The sequence below is a fragment of the Phacochoerus africanus genome, chromosome 1, assembly GCF_016906955.1.
Source record: "Phacochoerus africanus isolate WHEZ1 chromosome 1, ROS_Pafr_v1, whole genome shotgun sequence".
In the NCBI taxonomy this organism is placed as follows: Eukaryota; Metazoa; Chordata; class Mammalia; order Artiodactyla; family Suidae; genus Phacochoerus; species Phacochoerus africanus.
The window spans coordinates 53,540,588-53,556,609 of NC_062544.1; the positions used below are offsets into that span (position 1 = coordinate 53,540,588).

A 16,022-nucleotide genomic window follows, 5' to 3' on the forward strand; every position below is an offset into this window, starting at 1 on the left:
CATGCAACAACTCCCACTCGACTCTGTCTCCCCAAATCCTACCCATCCTTTAAGTCTAATGCCATTTCCATCTTCATCATAAAGAAGTTTCTGACAGTTTAGCACTCACAGCTTCATGCTCAGAGGGGCCAGCTCGTTTTGGCACTTACCATCGGATACCTACATTTTTTCAGAACATTACTTCTTTGTTATTTAACTTGACTGCCATTTAAAAAACCTTCTACTTTTTCTCTCCATTCACATTATCGTTGTATCCATTCATTCATTCATTCAGTAAGCCTTTCTGAGCTCCTTCTCTGAAGCAGAGTCTTCCAACAGTAGCTCCAGAAAAGAGGAGAGTCTCTGCCTCCAGGAGCATATTCAGGACTGGACATCATGCAGCTACAGCGCCAGCAGTTAGAATAATGTATGTGATAAAGTCCATGAGAAACGGAGAGAGAGAGGCCAGATACTGAGTTAGGTACAGAGGGGAAGCCTACTTCACAACCTGGGGAGAGTCAAGGAAAGCTTCTAGGTGGTATTAAATATAAGCTTTTAATGTTTTACAAGACATTTCACGGTATCTTTTCTCCTCCAATCTCAGTCTCTCTCTTTTTGCTTTCACATTCTCTCCACTCCAGCCAGGCTGAAATGCCGTGAACTATGTTGCATCACTTGCCCCTGTCCCATGTTCTTCTGGGACTTTGCACATCCTGTCTCTCTCCCTGGAATGCTCTTCCCACCCCAACCATCTAGCTAATTCCTGCTCATCTTTTATGTCTCAGCTACATATTTCTTCTCTTCCCTATCCTTCCCTGAGTCTTCTGGGTACTTCATGGATTCTGGGTACCCACCCTAACTTAGCACTGATCATTATATTAAAATAACCTCTGAGCTCTGTCTGTCTCACTCATCACTGTTTATCCAACACTTAGGGTAATGCTTAACCCATACACAGGGAATGCCTGCTGAGTAAATGCCATGTTTTTCTTGATGAGAAAAGTAATAGATTGAGTGATGTCTTGAAAGATAAGTTGGAGTTTTATAAGTGAGAAGAGGAGCAAAGAGGCCCTTCTAGGCAAAAGGAAGAAAATAGGCAGTCATGGTGGTATTAAGAAAAAATAGCTTACTCAAGGACCTGCGAGTTGGACATTGTGGAGTGAGGGCGTGGCCCCTCAAGATTCTGAAGGCTGAGGTTGAAAAGACAATGAGGGCCCAAATTATGAAGCAATGTGAGTGTCTTGTTAAAAAATTTGGGTTTCAGGGAGTTCCCGTCATGGTGCAGCGGAAATGAATCCGACTAGGAACCATGAAGTTGCAAGTTTGATCCCTGGCCTCGCTCAGTGGGTTAACGATCTGGCATTGATGTGAGCTGTGGTGTAGGTCACAGACACAGCTTGGATCTGGCGTTGCTGTGGCTCTGGCATAGGCCAGCAGCCACAGCTCCGATTGGACCCCTAGCCTGGGAACCTCCATGTGCCGTGGGTGTGGCCCTAAGAAAAAGAAAAAGACCAAAAAAAAAAAAAATTTGTGTTTCATCTGGGAGGCAATTGGGAGCCCTTCCAATTATATAGTGATTATGGGTGGGGATATGATTGATTAGATTTGCATTACAAAGGGCATTGTAGCTTTTATGTAAAGTAGGGGGAGAAGAGATGAAACAATTTCCATGGTCTTGGCCAGAAATGCCAAGATCCTAAAATACGAGATCAAAAGATTTTAAAGAGATTTAGGAGATGGACTCAGCGGGACTCAGTAACAAATGGGACATGGTTGCTAAGGCAGAGGTGATTCCTAAGTTTTCTGGCTAGAGGCATGGTTGACCTGTTGTATCCTTAATAAAGGCAGGGTCTGTAGGAGGAGCAATGGGAGGCAGGAAAAGAATAGGTTCTGTTTGAACATACTCAGTTTGACTTTCCTAGATAAGTTAACACCCTGAACATCCAGTCAGAGATAAACAATTGGAAATGTGCATCTGGTGCTCAGGGAGAAGTCACCATTGGAACAAATGTGTGGACCTTATTATCTGGAGCCTTAACTGTAGGTGGCATTGTGTAGCAAAATGAGTAAAGAGAAAGGCAGCTGTGTATGGAATGTTGGGTGCCTCAGGGGAAGGGATGGTGCCTCTTTACCCCTGTGCCCTGCACATTGTAGGTGCTTAATAAGTTCTGCAATGCCTTTATGGGCAATGACTGGATACCCTGAGAGAGCAGATATGGGACTAGAATTCTATTTTCAGCCTTTAAGGAAAATTCCATTAGTTTGCCATTCGAAAAAGGCTCTGTAGATCTTATGACCCTGACTTCTTGGTTTTGTGTTGCTAGAATGATGTTATGAAAGATGCCTTCCTCACCAGCATTTGGGCTGTGACTAACTGCTTTATCCATAATGCAGCCTTTCATGGTGGTGAAAAAATAAACTATTCATCTGTAAAACAAAGTAATTTTTTTAAAATTATTTATTATTATTTTTTTCCCACTGTACAGCAAGGGGGTCAGGTTATCCTTACATGTATACATTGCAATTACAGTTTTTCCCCCAGCCTTTCTTCTGTTGCAACATGAGTATCTAGACAAAGTTCTCAATGCTATTCAGCAGGATCTCCTTGTAAATCTATTCTAAGTTGTCTGATAAGCCCAAGCTCCCGATCCCTCCCACTCCCTCCCCCTCCCATCAGGCAGCCACAAGTCTCTTCTCCAAGTCCATGATTTTCTTTTCTGTGGAAAGGTTCATTTGTGCTGGATATTAGATTCCAGTTATAAGTGATATCCTATGGTATTTGTCTTTGTCTTTCTGGCTCATTTCACTCAGTATGAGATTCTCTAGCTCCATCCATGTTGCTGCAAATGGCATTATGTCATTCTTTTTTATGGCTGAGTAGTATTCCATTGTGTATATATACCACCTCTTCCGAATCCAATACTCTGTCGAGGGACATTTGGTTGTTTCCATGTCTTGGCTATTGTGAAGAGTGCTGCAATGAACATGCGGGTGCACGTGCCTCTTTTAAGTAGAGTTTTGTCCGGATAGATGCCCAGGAGTGGGATTGTGGGGTCACATGGAAGTTCTATGTATAGATTTCTAAGGTATCTCCAAACTGTTCTCCATAGTGGCTGTACCAGTTTACATTCCCACCAACAGTGCAGGAGGGTTCCCTTTTCTCCACAGCCCCTCCAGCACTTGTTATTTGTGGACTTATTAATGATGGCCATTCTGACTGATGTGAGGTGATATCTCATGGTAGTTTTGATTTGCATTTCTCTTATAGTCAGCGATGTTGAGCATTTTTTCATGTGTTTGTTGGCCATCTGTGTATCTTCTTTGGAGAAATGTCTATTCAGGTCTTTTGCCCATTTTTCCATTGATTGATTGGCTTTTTTGCTGTTGGGTTGTGTAAGTTGATTATATATTCTAGAGATTAAGCCCTTGTCGGTTGCATCATTTGAAACTATTTTCTCCCATTCTGTAAGTTGTCTTTTTGTTTTCTTTTGGGTTTCCTTTGCTGTGCAAAAGCTTTTCAGTTTGATGAGGTCCCATGGGTTTATTTTTGCTCTAATTTCGATTGCTTTGGGAGACTGACCTGAGAAAATAGTCATGATGTTGATGTCAGAGAGTGTTTTGCCTGTGCTTTCTTCTAGGAGTTTGATGGTGTCCTGTCGTATAGTTAAGTCTTTCAGCCATTTGGAGTTTATTTTTGTGCATGGTGTGAGGGTGTGTTCTAGCTTCATTGCTTTGCATGCAGCTGTGCAGGTTTCCCAGCAATGCTTGCTGAATAGACTTTCTTTTTCCCATTTGATGTTCTTGCCTCCCTTGTCAAAGATGAATTGACCATAGGTGTCAGGGTTTATTTCCGAGTTCTCTATTCTGTTCCATTGGTCTGTCTGTCTGTTTTGATACCAGTACCACACTGTTTTGATGACTGTGGCTTTGTAGTATTTCTTGAAGTCTGGGAGAGTGATGCCTCCTGCTTGGTTTTTGTTTCTCAGGATTGCTTTCATCTGTAAAACAAAGTAATTTAAATATTATTCTTGGTAACTGAACATTTCATTGTAGCTTTTAGTTTTCATTTTTATCAAGTTTTTTTGTTTACATTTTATACCACTAAATAGAAATCTTCCTAAATACTTTTAAAGTAAATTTCCCGCTTTTTAAAAAAAATTGTAGATTCTTAGCTTTCCAATATGTGACTTTGAGTACTAATTAGAAATTGATAAGTGTTAAAAGTTTTTTAAAAGCAGTAAGTCATATCATAGATTTTTATCTTCTTGATCACTGAAGCCTTATATTTATGATACCAAAGTTAGCTTCTCCCCAAATCCCTTTCCTGCCTGTTCTTAATAACACAACCCAAAGGATCTTTTTCTCTTATTTGTTCCATTTTGATGAATTTATAAACTCATCAAATTTGATAAATTCACAATACAGGGGAAAGAAAATCAGTATGAATGATTCTCCAGACATGTTTTCTGCAGAAGAAAAGTGTCCAATTAAAAAAAAAAATCTGTAATTGTCATTTTGTAATTGAATAACCTACTGCAGCCTACACATATCCCTAAGTGATCATTTTTTCCCCCTCAATACTCATTTCTGCTGAAAAAAGTTTTTGGGGGGAACATAAAAATATACAAACAAAAAAGAAGTTTGCTCAAATATTTCCTCTAAATTTAAATAATCTTTTCCAGTAAGATCAACCAGGTTGCCTTTGAATTCCTCCAGCAAACAGAGAAGGCAGGTATCACCGGTCCCCTTGATATTTTACTGTTGAGGAGAAATATCAATTAACTGAAGCCAGATAACCTTTTTGGTGCATTGGTTTGGGTTCACACACAACTGACAAGTTAAGCTATTAAAGAAAAAGACTATGCCTTGATCTTGCCCTGCTAAGTCTCAGGCATGTTGCCATGTGCTCAGAGTAGGTTTATTATTATATTTGTCCTGTGTAACAATCTGGGGAAGTAGCTTTGTTTGGTATCCATCTACAGATGCGAAGACAGCTTCACCAAAGATTGCATAGTGTCGGCAGAGCTGGACTTTCAGTCCAGATCAAAGCCAGGGCTCTTTACCCTGCATGTTGTTGTGTCTCCTTAACAGTCTCCTAACCAAGAGTGTGTTTAAAAATGACAATTTAGAGTTTGACTTCCAAGCTAGCTGAAAATAAAGTTGCTAAGCTTGCAAATTAGAGTTGAATTTAAGGTAAATCCAGAGGAGAGGAGAGGAGAGAGCTGGAAAGTACACATTTAAGTCTGAAGAATAGTAACCACAGAAACCAAAAGTCTGAGCAGTGCTTGTTGCATGAGAGGGCAACTTGTAGAGCCCACAAGTTAGTCATAGAGAAGCAGTTTGGCTCTTACAGTCATAGCTTCCCATCAAGCAATCTGCCTTGAGACAGCAAGCCTCCTACCACTGGAAATTTCTAACAGAGCCCCAGGAGAAGGTTTGAAGAGTTCTTGGCTGGGAGGTTATATTACATGGCTTTGTTGGTCCCTTCCACTGAAGTTGTCACATGACTAAGTGTGACTTCATGTGTTCTAAATCAGACAAGATAGGTTGAGTCTACCTCAAGCTGTACCAGTTGGCACTGCCATCACCTGGTGTTACCAACCGGAATATTGTTTAGGGTGAGGTTAGCTTTCTCATGCTTGTCCTAAACATAAGCATCTTCATTTGATTTCCATACCAGAGGGAGATCCAACAAGCTATCCTTTCAGTCTTTACCTTTGTAGGGGAGGGGGAGTCTTTCAGGGCCAGCTATCCCTTTATAATTAATTACTCCTAGCTACTTCAGAGCATCTTCTCTTGTTTTCTGTAATTCTTGGGTATACCCAGAAGCATTGATCAGCTTTCTCCCCATCCTCCCTGTACTTTCACTGTCCAAATATCTCCTCCCTCCCTGCTTTACTTCATTCTTTTCTTCAAATCAATATTAATCATCTAATTAAAATTTTGACCAAAAATGTCAGATCTAACAAAAGGAAAGTAATTTTAAAGAACTGGTTATAATTGCAGCAAATGCCATCAATAGTCAACACTTATCTGTTTTCTGGCATCAACAGCACTCTACAACTGATTGCCAATTAGGGAGTTGGCATTTATTCTTCCTGAAATATAGTAGTTACCGTTGACATTTTTTCATTGCTGATTTTCAATCTTTTATCCTGGATCTTTTCTGTCCTTAAAGAACTTGAGAGGTTATTTTGGTTTTATGTTATGAAATAATTACTGTGATATAAATTGTCATCATCATTTTCTTGACTTCAACAGGCAGTGTTTGATGTGGACAGCAAGAAAGGTCTGACTCTGATTGAACTCTGGGAAGGCCTGACAGTGGATGACATAAAAAAGAGCACTGGGTGTGATTTTGCAGTAAGTATTTCTCTGAACAAATCCAGCCACTTGTCCTATATCCCGAGCTTGATTAATGGGTGTTTATGGGACATGAACCATTAATTTGTGATCATTTTTGGAGTTGACCTTTGCAGGAGTAGAAGGAAGGGTGCCTCTGAATGAAAGCAGGTGGGAGCAGGAACAAGCTCTGACTCACGGGCTAGGGTTTGGCTCAGGAGTCAGAAGCAGGAGGAGGAGCAACCACCGGGAGCTGTTCAAAACAGCAGGTTGAGCTTGAACTCTAAGCTACTTTCTGTAAAGTCTCTTGCAATCCTCTGTTCTTGGGTTACATATCAGCCGTGGCCAAACTTAACTAAATATGTGTGCCACATATACAATACATGATACTTCCGTATTTTTTTAATTAAAAAATTTTTCATTAGAGTATAGTTGATGTACAGTGTTGTGTCAGTTTCTACTATACAGCATGGTAACCCAGTCATACATTTATATGCATTCTAATTCTCATGCAATGAGGTCCTGCTGTATAGCACAGGGAACTATATCTGATCTCTTGGGATAGAACGTGATGGAAGATACTTCCTTATTTTGAAACTCATCCCTGGCTTATGACTTTCTCTTTGATTAACTTCCATGCCTGATTATTCCATCCATTGGAGATATTAGAATGTTGAGCTTTTGACACTACAGATTTGTAGTCACAAAATAGGTGTTTGCTGTCTTTGAAGAAAAACTTAGTGTCCTAAATCTGTGACTTACAAAGCAGATAATGCCAAGGGACTAGCCACTTAAGAAATCTCCAGGGTGTTCCTTTAGTGGCTCAGTGGTTAACAAACCTGACTAGGATCCATGCGGATGTAGATTCAATCCCTAGCCTTGCTCAGTAGGTTAAGGATCCAGCATTGCTGTGAGCTGTGATGTGGGTTGCAGATGTGACTCCAAACCCTCGTTGCTGTGGCTGTGGTGTAGGCCAGCAGCTGTAGCTCCGATTTGACCCCTAGCCTGGGAGCTTCCATATGCTGTGGGTGCAGCCCTAAAAAGCAAATAAAATAAATCTCCAAATCCCATTTTAAAACAAAGAGAATAATACTATAAGTAATCACCCTTTAATATAAGTGCTTATTTGTGGATCACCAATCACCTACCTAATGGGGATTGGGAAGACAGCTCAGTGCATTTGCAGGTAATCAAAAGCAAAGGTGAAATATATCTGAAAAAGTGAAGAAAAATAATTTGCTTCTCACATACCTTTTAAAGAACAGCCCTACATGTTAAAGTGAAATATATTTATAATGAGAAGAAATATTGCATCTACCCATCCTCGAGAAAACAATTTGACAAAACTTATTTGATAAATCATGCATATATTTCATATATTTCTTCCTTAGGTACTACATGCTTGGCTGGAACCTATCAGTGCATAACAAATTTCTGTAAAAACAAGTTTTCTGCATAATTCATTTTCTAATACAGCTGTTTCTGGTACTGTATGAAGGTCTTTTTGTATTAACTTTTTTTTTTTGAATTTCCCTCTGGAAAAAAAAGCAGTCTTCCAGCAAAACTTTCCACGAACAGCACATTTTTAATTAGCTTTTCAGTGACCTCAAGGGGTATAAAATGGGATTTGTTTACAGTTTAACTTTTTAGAATTCCTTAGTCCACTGATAAAACGAAGCAAGTCTCCTTACTTCATAAGCTATTCTTTTTTTTTTTTTTTTTTTTTGGTCTCATTAGGGCCACACACATGGCATATGGAGTTTCCCAGGGTAGGGGTCGAATTGGAGCTATAGCCACCTGCCTACTCCACAGCCACAGCAATGCCAGATCCAAGCCACCTCTGTGACCTACACCACGGCTCACCGCAATGCTGGATCCTTAACCCACTAAGCAAGGTCAGGGATTGAACCCACATCCTTATGGATACTAGTCTGGTTGGTTAACCACTGAGGCATGACAGGAACTCCCATACTTTATATTTTTCCCTATGTGGATGAGTTAACCTCTTCAGCAGATAGTATTTTTGAAATCTACAGAATGTTCAGTTCTCTGCTATAAAAGGGAATTACAAAAGAAGGCCCTCATTGTTAACAGTTCTTTTTTAGTCATGTAAGTAAATCACAAATGAAAAAGATGGATTTTTTACTGTTTTTGCTTTTTTTTTTAAGTGCTGGTTTCCATATCTTACTACATTGAAATATATCTCTATGGCCCTTCTTTTATTACAGTACCATCCCTTCTTCTCTTTTGACATTAACATGTAGTCTTCTTTCCTCTAAATTACGCTATTGATATATGATGCTAATTTGTATGTCAGTGTTGTCCTGGAAATGAAAATTTGTAGTATTTGCTGAACCATCTCAACAGAAGAATTGCTTTTGATCAATGGCATCTCCTTAGACCCTGTCAGATGAAGTCACAGGTATCAAATTATCTGTAAGTCTAGAAACTGGAGTGTTCTGATTAGTAGGCTGTTCTGCTTAATAGCTGGGCAAGAAACATTTAATAAAAGTACACTGGGGAGTTCCCATCATGGCACAGCAGAAAGGAATCCGCCTAGGAACCATGAGGTTGCGGGTTTGATCCCTGGCCTCGCTCAGTGGGTTAAGGATGCAGCATTGCTGTGAGCTATGGTGTAGGTCCCAGATGCGGCTCAAATCTGGCATTGCTTTGGCTGTGGTGTAGGCCTGCAACTGTAGCTCCGATTAGACCCCTAGCCTGGGAATCTCCATTTGCTGCAGGTGTCGGCCTAAAAAGAACATTGTGATAGTGCCCTGGTGGCTCAGTAGGTTAAGGATCCTGTGTTGTCGCTGCTATAGCACTGGTCTGATCCCTGTCCCAGGAACTTCTTCTTGCCACAGGTATGGCTGAAAAAAAAAGATATCTCATATGATGTTTTACTTTATATGTGACTACATGCAACTTACTTAAGATATTTGTTTGAGAAAAGGTCCGCTTAGCCTTCACTGCATACTGCGAAATGAGCATTCTAGAAAGGAGTAGTGAGACAGACAGTTTGTTGCATAACAAAGAAAAAAAAAAAAGTAAAACCTAGGTCAAAGTAATTGTGAAAATGTGTTGATAAAGATCCAGTATACCTAAGAACATGTCCAAGTGAATGGGCAAAGAATGCAGAATGCGGATGTAAACTGATTGAGAAAATCCAAAGAACTTCAAAGAAAAAGACAAAATATGACAGCATCAGATAGCGGTACATGACAAAATTGTGGTTTCAGGGTATTAAAAATAATGGTTATAATAAAATATTGGGGCATTTAAAAAAAAAGAATCACTAAGAATTTCTTGTATACTATATATATAGTACAATTAGCAAAAACAACAAAATACATGAAAGGAAAATGTGTCCTCTAAGTATCACTTGTAATAGCTTCTTAAAAAAATTCATAATATCCATAATGCCAGTTGAAAGGAGCTTTCTTTTTTTTTAATTTTTATTATAGTTGATTTACAAAGTTCTGTCAATTTTTGCTGTATAACTAGCAAAATGACCTAGTTGTGTGTGTGTGTGTATGTATGTATATATTATTTTTTTCATATTATTTTCCATCATGTTTCATCACGAGTGACTAGATATAGTTCCCTATGCTATAAAGCAGGACGTCATTGCTTATCCACTCCAAATGCAATAGTTTGCATCTATTAACCCCAAACTCCCAGTCCATCCTACTCCCTCTCTCTCCCCCTTGGCAACCGTAGGTCCATGTCCATGTCCATGAGTTTATTTATTTTCTGTAGATAGGTTCATTTGTGACATAGTTCAGATTCCACATATAAGTGAAATCAAATAGTATTTCTGGAGTTCCCGTCGTGGCTCAATGGTTAAGGAATCCGACTAGGAACCATGAGGTTGCGGGTTCGGTCCCTCCCCTTGCTCAGTGGGTTGACAATCCAGTGTTGCCGTGAGCTGTGGTGTAGGTTGCAGACGCGGCTCGGATCCCGAGTTGCTGTGGCTCTGGCGTAGGCCGGTGGCTACAGCTCCGATTCAACCACTAGCCTGGGAACCTCCATATGCCGCGGGAGCGGCCCAAGAAATAGCAAAAAGACAAAAAAACCCAAAACAAATAGTATTTCTTTCTCTTTCTGAATTACTTCACTTAATATGATAATATCTAGTTCTATCCATGTTGCTGTAAATGGCATTATTTTGTTCTTTTTTTATGGCTGAGTAGTATTCTAAAGGAGCTTTCTTTTCAATTAGTAGGAAAGTCTCTTTAAGAGTCATGTTAGGGAGTTCCCGTTGTGGCTCAGTGGTTAACGAATCCGACTAGGAACCATGAGGTTGCGGGTTCAGTCCCTGCCATTGCTCAGTGGGTTAAGGACCCAGCGTTGCCATGAGCTGTGGTTTAGGTCGAAGACACGGCTAGGATGTGGCGTTGCTGTGGCTGTGGCGTAGGCTGGCGGCTATAGCTCTGATTAGACCCCTAGCCTGGGAACCTCCATATGCCACGGGAGTGGCCCAAGAAAGGGCAAAAAGGCCAAAAAAAAAAAAAAAGAGTCATGTTATATTTGGAATTCCAAAGGAAACTGAAAATTTTGTAAAAGAAATGCAAGTGTTGACTTTATTTCTGGAACCTTTACCACACATCTAAAATAAAATTCTGGTTGGGAGTAGTTCACAACACGAGAAGCCAATCCATAATGGACAGAGGTCTTATTCAATATGATCACTCTCCTTCAAAATGCAGTTGTTATAAAGAAAGTGATTTTCCTCTGTATTTCTTGGGGCCTGAGTTCTCAATCTATTGAGAGCAATTATAGGGGCTGGACAGGTAAAATTAAAAACATCATCGTTATTATAAAGCCTGGGGTGAAGGATATGGCTTAGGTGTATAGCCACAAAAGCCTTCACAGGTGTGAACCCTAGAAGTGGGAGAAATGTCAGCTCCTAGTTTTAGGCAGCCTTGGAAAATTGGAGGCCTTCTACCCAGGGGTGAGGCTTTACTGCTGAGCTTCCTTCCATGTGGCTGATAGCCAAACAGAAACAGTGCTCCCTGCAGAAGGCTGATCCCCATGAGGAGGGAGAGTCAGGCTGAGTTTCACACGCCAGAGTTCCTCTGCCCAAATCATCATTCAATTGAGTCATTAAGTGACACACTTGAGGCCAGAGTATTACACCAATAGGTGGCATTCCACATGGAGGGGAAGATGAGAAGTGGGAATAAATGCTTCTCCTCAACCCTGGCCTTGGAAGAGCCATATGCACATGTTCACCCCCTTTAAAACCTTGATTGTGATGCTGTGCAGAAATGTTTTTCTATTGTTCTTTTATGTTACTAGTTCCCAACTTTTTTTTTTTTTTTTTTTGGCCACGCCTGTGGCACTTAGAAGTTCCCAGGCCACGGAGTGAACCCACAGTAGCAACCCAGGCTCCTGCAGTGACAACACCAGATCCTTAACCTGCTGCCCACCATTTTTATGACCAAGGAATTCTTTGGTTTATTTTTTTCCCATGGCACTCACATTTTGACAAAATTATCTCAAATAAACATCCAGTAAAAATTCATTTTCAATAGTCAAAGTAATACCGAAGTGTTCTTCATATTATGGCTGTGACAAGCTAATGAAAATGTTCAGTTTCTTTATTTTGGGCTATACTTAACATCACTCTGTGTGTCACTGCCAGCTCCTTGATGGGCCAAATAAAGAGAAAAAGGAAAGGTGACATCCTACCACTTAAATTCCATTATCTCCAAAGTATCTTTTCCAGTGGGAAGCTAATTCAATTGGTTATTCACCTCTTTCTTTTCTGATGCATGCTTGAGTTACATAAAATAGGTTTTTCTTTACTCTATATGTCTATGGGCTGTTTTGAATAAGAATATTTCTTTCTGTTTTTTTTTTTTAATTTAGAAACTTAAAAATAAATTTAATCCATAGTTGAACATCCTGTGGTAAGTATAAACGTTTGGAGGTCATTAGTCATCCACAGTTATTTATTAAACACCTGGTGTATGTCCCATGTTCAGCTATGAGATATAAATACAATAGAACAAATTGGTACAGTTCCTACTCTAAAGGGCCTTCGTCTCATTCTCTAGGTAGGAATACACCTAAACCACTAGTGGCAAAAATCAAATCAGAACCCTGCTTATTAACATTTTTGCAATGGAATATGAAAGAAGCTAGCTGCAGACATTCTTTGCCAAGTTGAATGAATTTGTACTCTCTATTATGAACTGGCATTATACCAGAATTAAACAGGATACTCTTTGGATTTCAATGGACTGGGAAGACAACTTATTAGCTTCTGCACTTAAATCACATGGTCCTGTGCTTAGCCTGTACATCACTTTGGCAGGATAATCTGCTTCCACTTACATGGATTTACAATGTTGACAAGACCATAAGAGAACAGATGAAAAATGGTGGGTTAGTAGATGTTTATCATTACAAAAATAGACAGGCCAAGTCAGTCTACATAAAAGTTCAGCTTCTTCTTTTCTGATAAAAGTCAATTTCCGCATTTAGAATATAAATGATACTAAGAGCTCCAAATAGGACCAGCATGGCAAGAAGAGGGATCAGATGTTTAGTTTCAGAAATTAAGATATCCAGTTTCCTTTTGAAGGAAATGTTACAAAGCACCTATTGGAAAATGATCTGTTTTCAAAAAAGAGGAATTTTTATTTCATTAAATTATTTCCACAGATGCTCTGCTGTTTAAAAAAAGAAAATGGATTGTTTGTGAGACATACTTTCTAAATACTCAGAGCCCATATGTCTTTATTCTTTTCAGTCAAATTGAAGATCTATGCAAATATGGGCTGTGACTTTTATCTATTAATGTCTATTTGTCTATATCTGTTCTTAGAACTGACAAGTCTGAATGAGCTCTCATTTTCTTGAGATATGTACAAAGCCATACCATTCCTTTTTATTATGGTCATGTCTCTCTCTTTTTTTTTTTTTTTGGTAGAAAAATGGAAAAAGAGGCATTAGCTCTTGACCTTGTAAAGACTTATTAAGAAATATTTTACCAAAAAACTAGAAATATTTAATCCCCTTAATCCCAAATAATTGCCTCTTTCTGTTTTTAATACTAACTTATTAACCTTATTAGAAAGGTTTTTTTTTCTTCTGGCTAACTTGTGGCATACAGAATTTCCTGGGCTAGGGATAAATTCAGAGACACAGTTTTGACCTACACCCCAGTTGTAGCAACGTGGGATCCTTAACTCATTGCACCAGTCTGGGGATTGAACCCACACCCCAGTAGAGACCTAAGCCCCTGCAGAAACAATGCTGGATCCTAACCCACTGTGCCACAGTGGGTAGTCCTCTATTAGAAACCTTTCATCTAATTCTTTGAAGCTTATCTAATCCACTCATTAATTCATTCATTTATTCATTTAACAAAATTTTAAGTGTTCTGAAGGCAAATTAGTCCCACTTCAATTGTCGCATCCTTGAATGGCTCAAAAATCACCTAAATGTTAATATTCCCTACTGTGCTTTCCATGGGGCTTGTTACTAGGATTTAATGGATACTTGTCAGATTAAAAGAAGAAATCTGTACCTGCCATTACACCTTTTAAGATCTGTCAAAATCAAGCCAAACTACTTACATTTAGGTTTCTTCTTCCATCAGCTTTACCATTAAATATAGGTCTGTCCTCATTTTTTTCTGCTTCAATACTCCTAGGAATATATTTGCTATTCTGTACATTAAAAAACATAATTATAGTTAATATTTAATATTTTAATGCTATTACCTCCTTTATGTAATAACTTGGAATCTTTTTATTGCCTTTATATCATTTCCACTCTGATTATGAAATTTCCGATAAAACTTTGTCATCCAAAGACTACATTCAATGTCTTTTAAAAGAATTGTGAATTGACTGGACCTATTTTGAGGATTTTGAAACCTGTACCTTGCTCTGTGTGTCTCTGTTCTGAGTGAAGTTTCATCAGTCTCAGAGCTCAGTGGTCCACTCAGTATTGAATTTGGTTATCTGGTCCCTTTATTTGTCTCCCACTGCTTCTCATCCGCCTCCTCCTAGTTGCAAGTCTTAATGATGCTTAATTTAGGGGCTGTAGTGCCAGAAGGTTGAGAACTACTAAATACGCAGATGTAAATGAAAAGGATCTCTTTGTCCCAGTGGTTCAGAATGGAAATAATGCAGAAACTCCAGGTGAGGTCCATGGCAAAGTGCTTGTTGCCTACATCATTCAGGCTTAGAAATTCAAAGGAGAGATGTTTATACCATGAGATTTTTTTTTCATAAGTTAATTTTTTTCTCTTTCTTTTACCAGGTTTCACCAAAACTGATACCAATGCAGCAGGTCGCAACTTGAAATGTGGAACAGATATTTGTCCCAAGCTGTGTGCTTTTCATTTTAGCCACATAGGATTTTATTGAAAAGACATCAGTAATTGTAATTGTATTCAAACAAGTAGTTTTTGATTCGTTTTCTTCTAGTGTCTTATGCTTTATACAGCCATATAGACTTTGTTCTCTCAGATGTACTCTGACATTTCAAGGAAAAACAAAAAGAAAAATTTGATTCTCTTATTAGCTTTTAAGTGCTGAGAAGGTTTTCTTTGTAGTTGGTGCTCACATTGAATTTATCTTCATCATCTGTGGTATGTATATTAAATTGTGTTAGTTTGTACCAAGATGGGCCCATAGGAAAGTTTCATTGATATACTCTCCCTTCAAACTAAATGATGACATAGAAAAAAAGAATGAGGGAGAAAAAGAATTCCATCCAGAGTCTACTCGAGGCAACATTGTATTAGTTCTGAAAGATGACATTTGTGTGAATTTGAATTAGAAGAAACGCTGTCTTAAGGAATAGGGCTTTCCTATAGTTTCCGCTGTCTTTTCTTTGGGGGCCTTTGATTTTGTCATTAATTATATCTTGTTTCTCTAAAGCATCCTTTTTCCTCCCACCTTTTTTTTGTAATTAAATAGATGCCCAAGAAGGCAAACAGGAACATCTGTGTGGGAGAGTAACCTGGTTTGTGGGAGTGACTAAAGGATGTAGGGTCTATTGGTGCTAACATCCAACCAGGAAGTTGCCTTTGTAAACTAGCCAACCAACCTCTGTGCTTTGCCAAAGATTAGTTTATTATAGGAAGGGAGTTCCTGCTGTGGTGCAGCAGAGATGAATCCAACTAGTATCCATGAGGATGGGGGTTAGATCCCTGGCCTCAGTGGGTCAGGGATCCGGCATGCTGTGAGCTGTGGTGTAGATCAAGGACACGACTCAGATCTAGCATGGCTGTGGCTGTGGCACAGGCTATAGCTCTGATTTGACCTGTAGCTCCAATTCGACTCCTAGCCTGGGAACTTCCATATGCTGTGGGTGCAGCCCTAAAAAAAAAAGTAAAATAAAATAAAGTTTATTGTAGGAAGAGCACTGTAAACCTAACTGATGTAGTGAGTTTTTCTCATTTACAAACAGTGCAGGATTCCTTTGTATCCAGAAGGATACTTAGGAGTCTTTCTCTATGCTATGGGCTTCTTGCACGATACCTCCGCTTAAGCCAAGAGGGGCTGTTGGGATAATTTATCATGAACCCATAGTAACAATGACAGGAGAGTTAAGTCCTTTTTTTTCAGGGTCTCTTTTTTCTGCTCAGAAAAGTTTCTAAATATTGAATGCCTTTTTTTATAGAACCATGTTCTTTCATCTGCTCAGGCTTCTTCCTTGAACAAAGTACTTTTAATTCA

At 39.1% G+C, this 16,022-nt stretch overlaps 1 protein-coding gene across 3 annotated transcripts in view; it reads left to right on the forward strand.

Annotated features, from left to right (window-relative positions):
* OXCT1 (3-oxoacid CoA-transferase 1) overlaps nucleotides 1-15,407 on the forward strand; it is a 154,580-nt gene extending 139,173 nt beyond the window's left edge. For all 3 annotated transcript variants that reach the window (XM_047766433.1, XM_047766441.1, XM_047766450.1), the window contains exons 16-17: nucleotides 6,241-6,342; nucleotides 14,599-15,407. In XM_047766433.1, the coding sequence (XP_047622389.1) occupies nucleotides 6,241-6,342; nucleotides 14,599-14,640 (144 nt within the window). In that variant the 3' untranslated portion in view covers nucleotides 14,641-15,407. The remainder of the gene's footprint in view (nucleotides 1-6,240; nucleotides 6,343-14,598) is intronic.
* The last annotated feature ends 615 nt before the right edge of the window (nucleotides 15,408-16,022 follow it).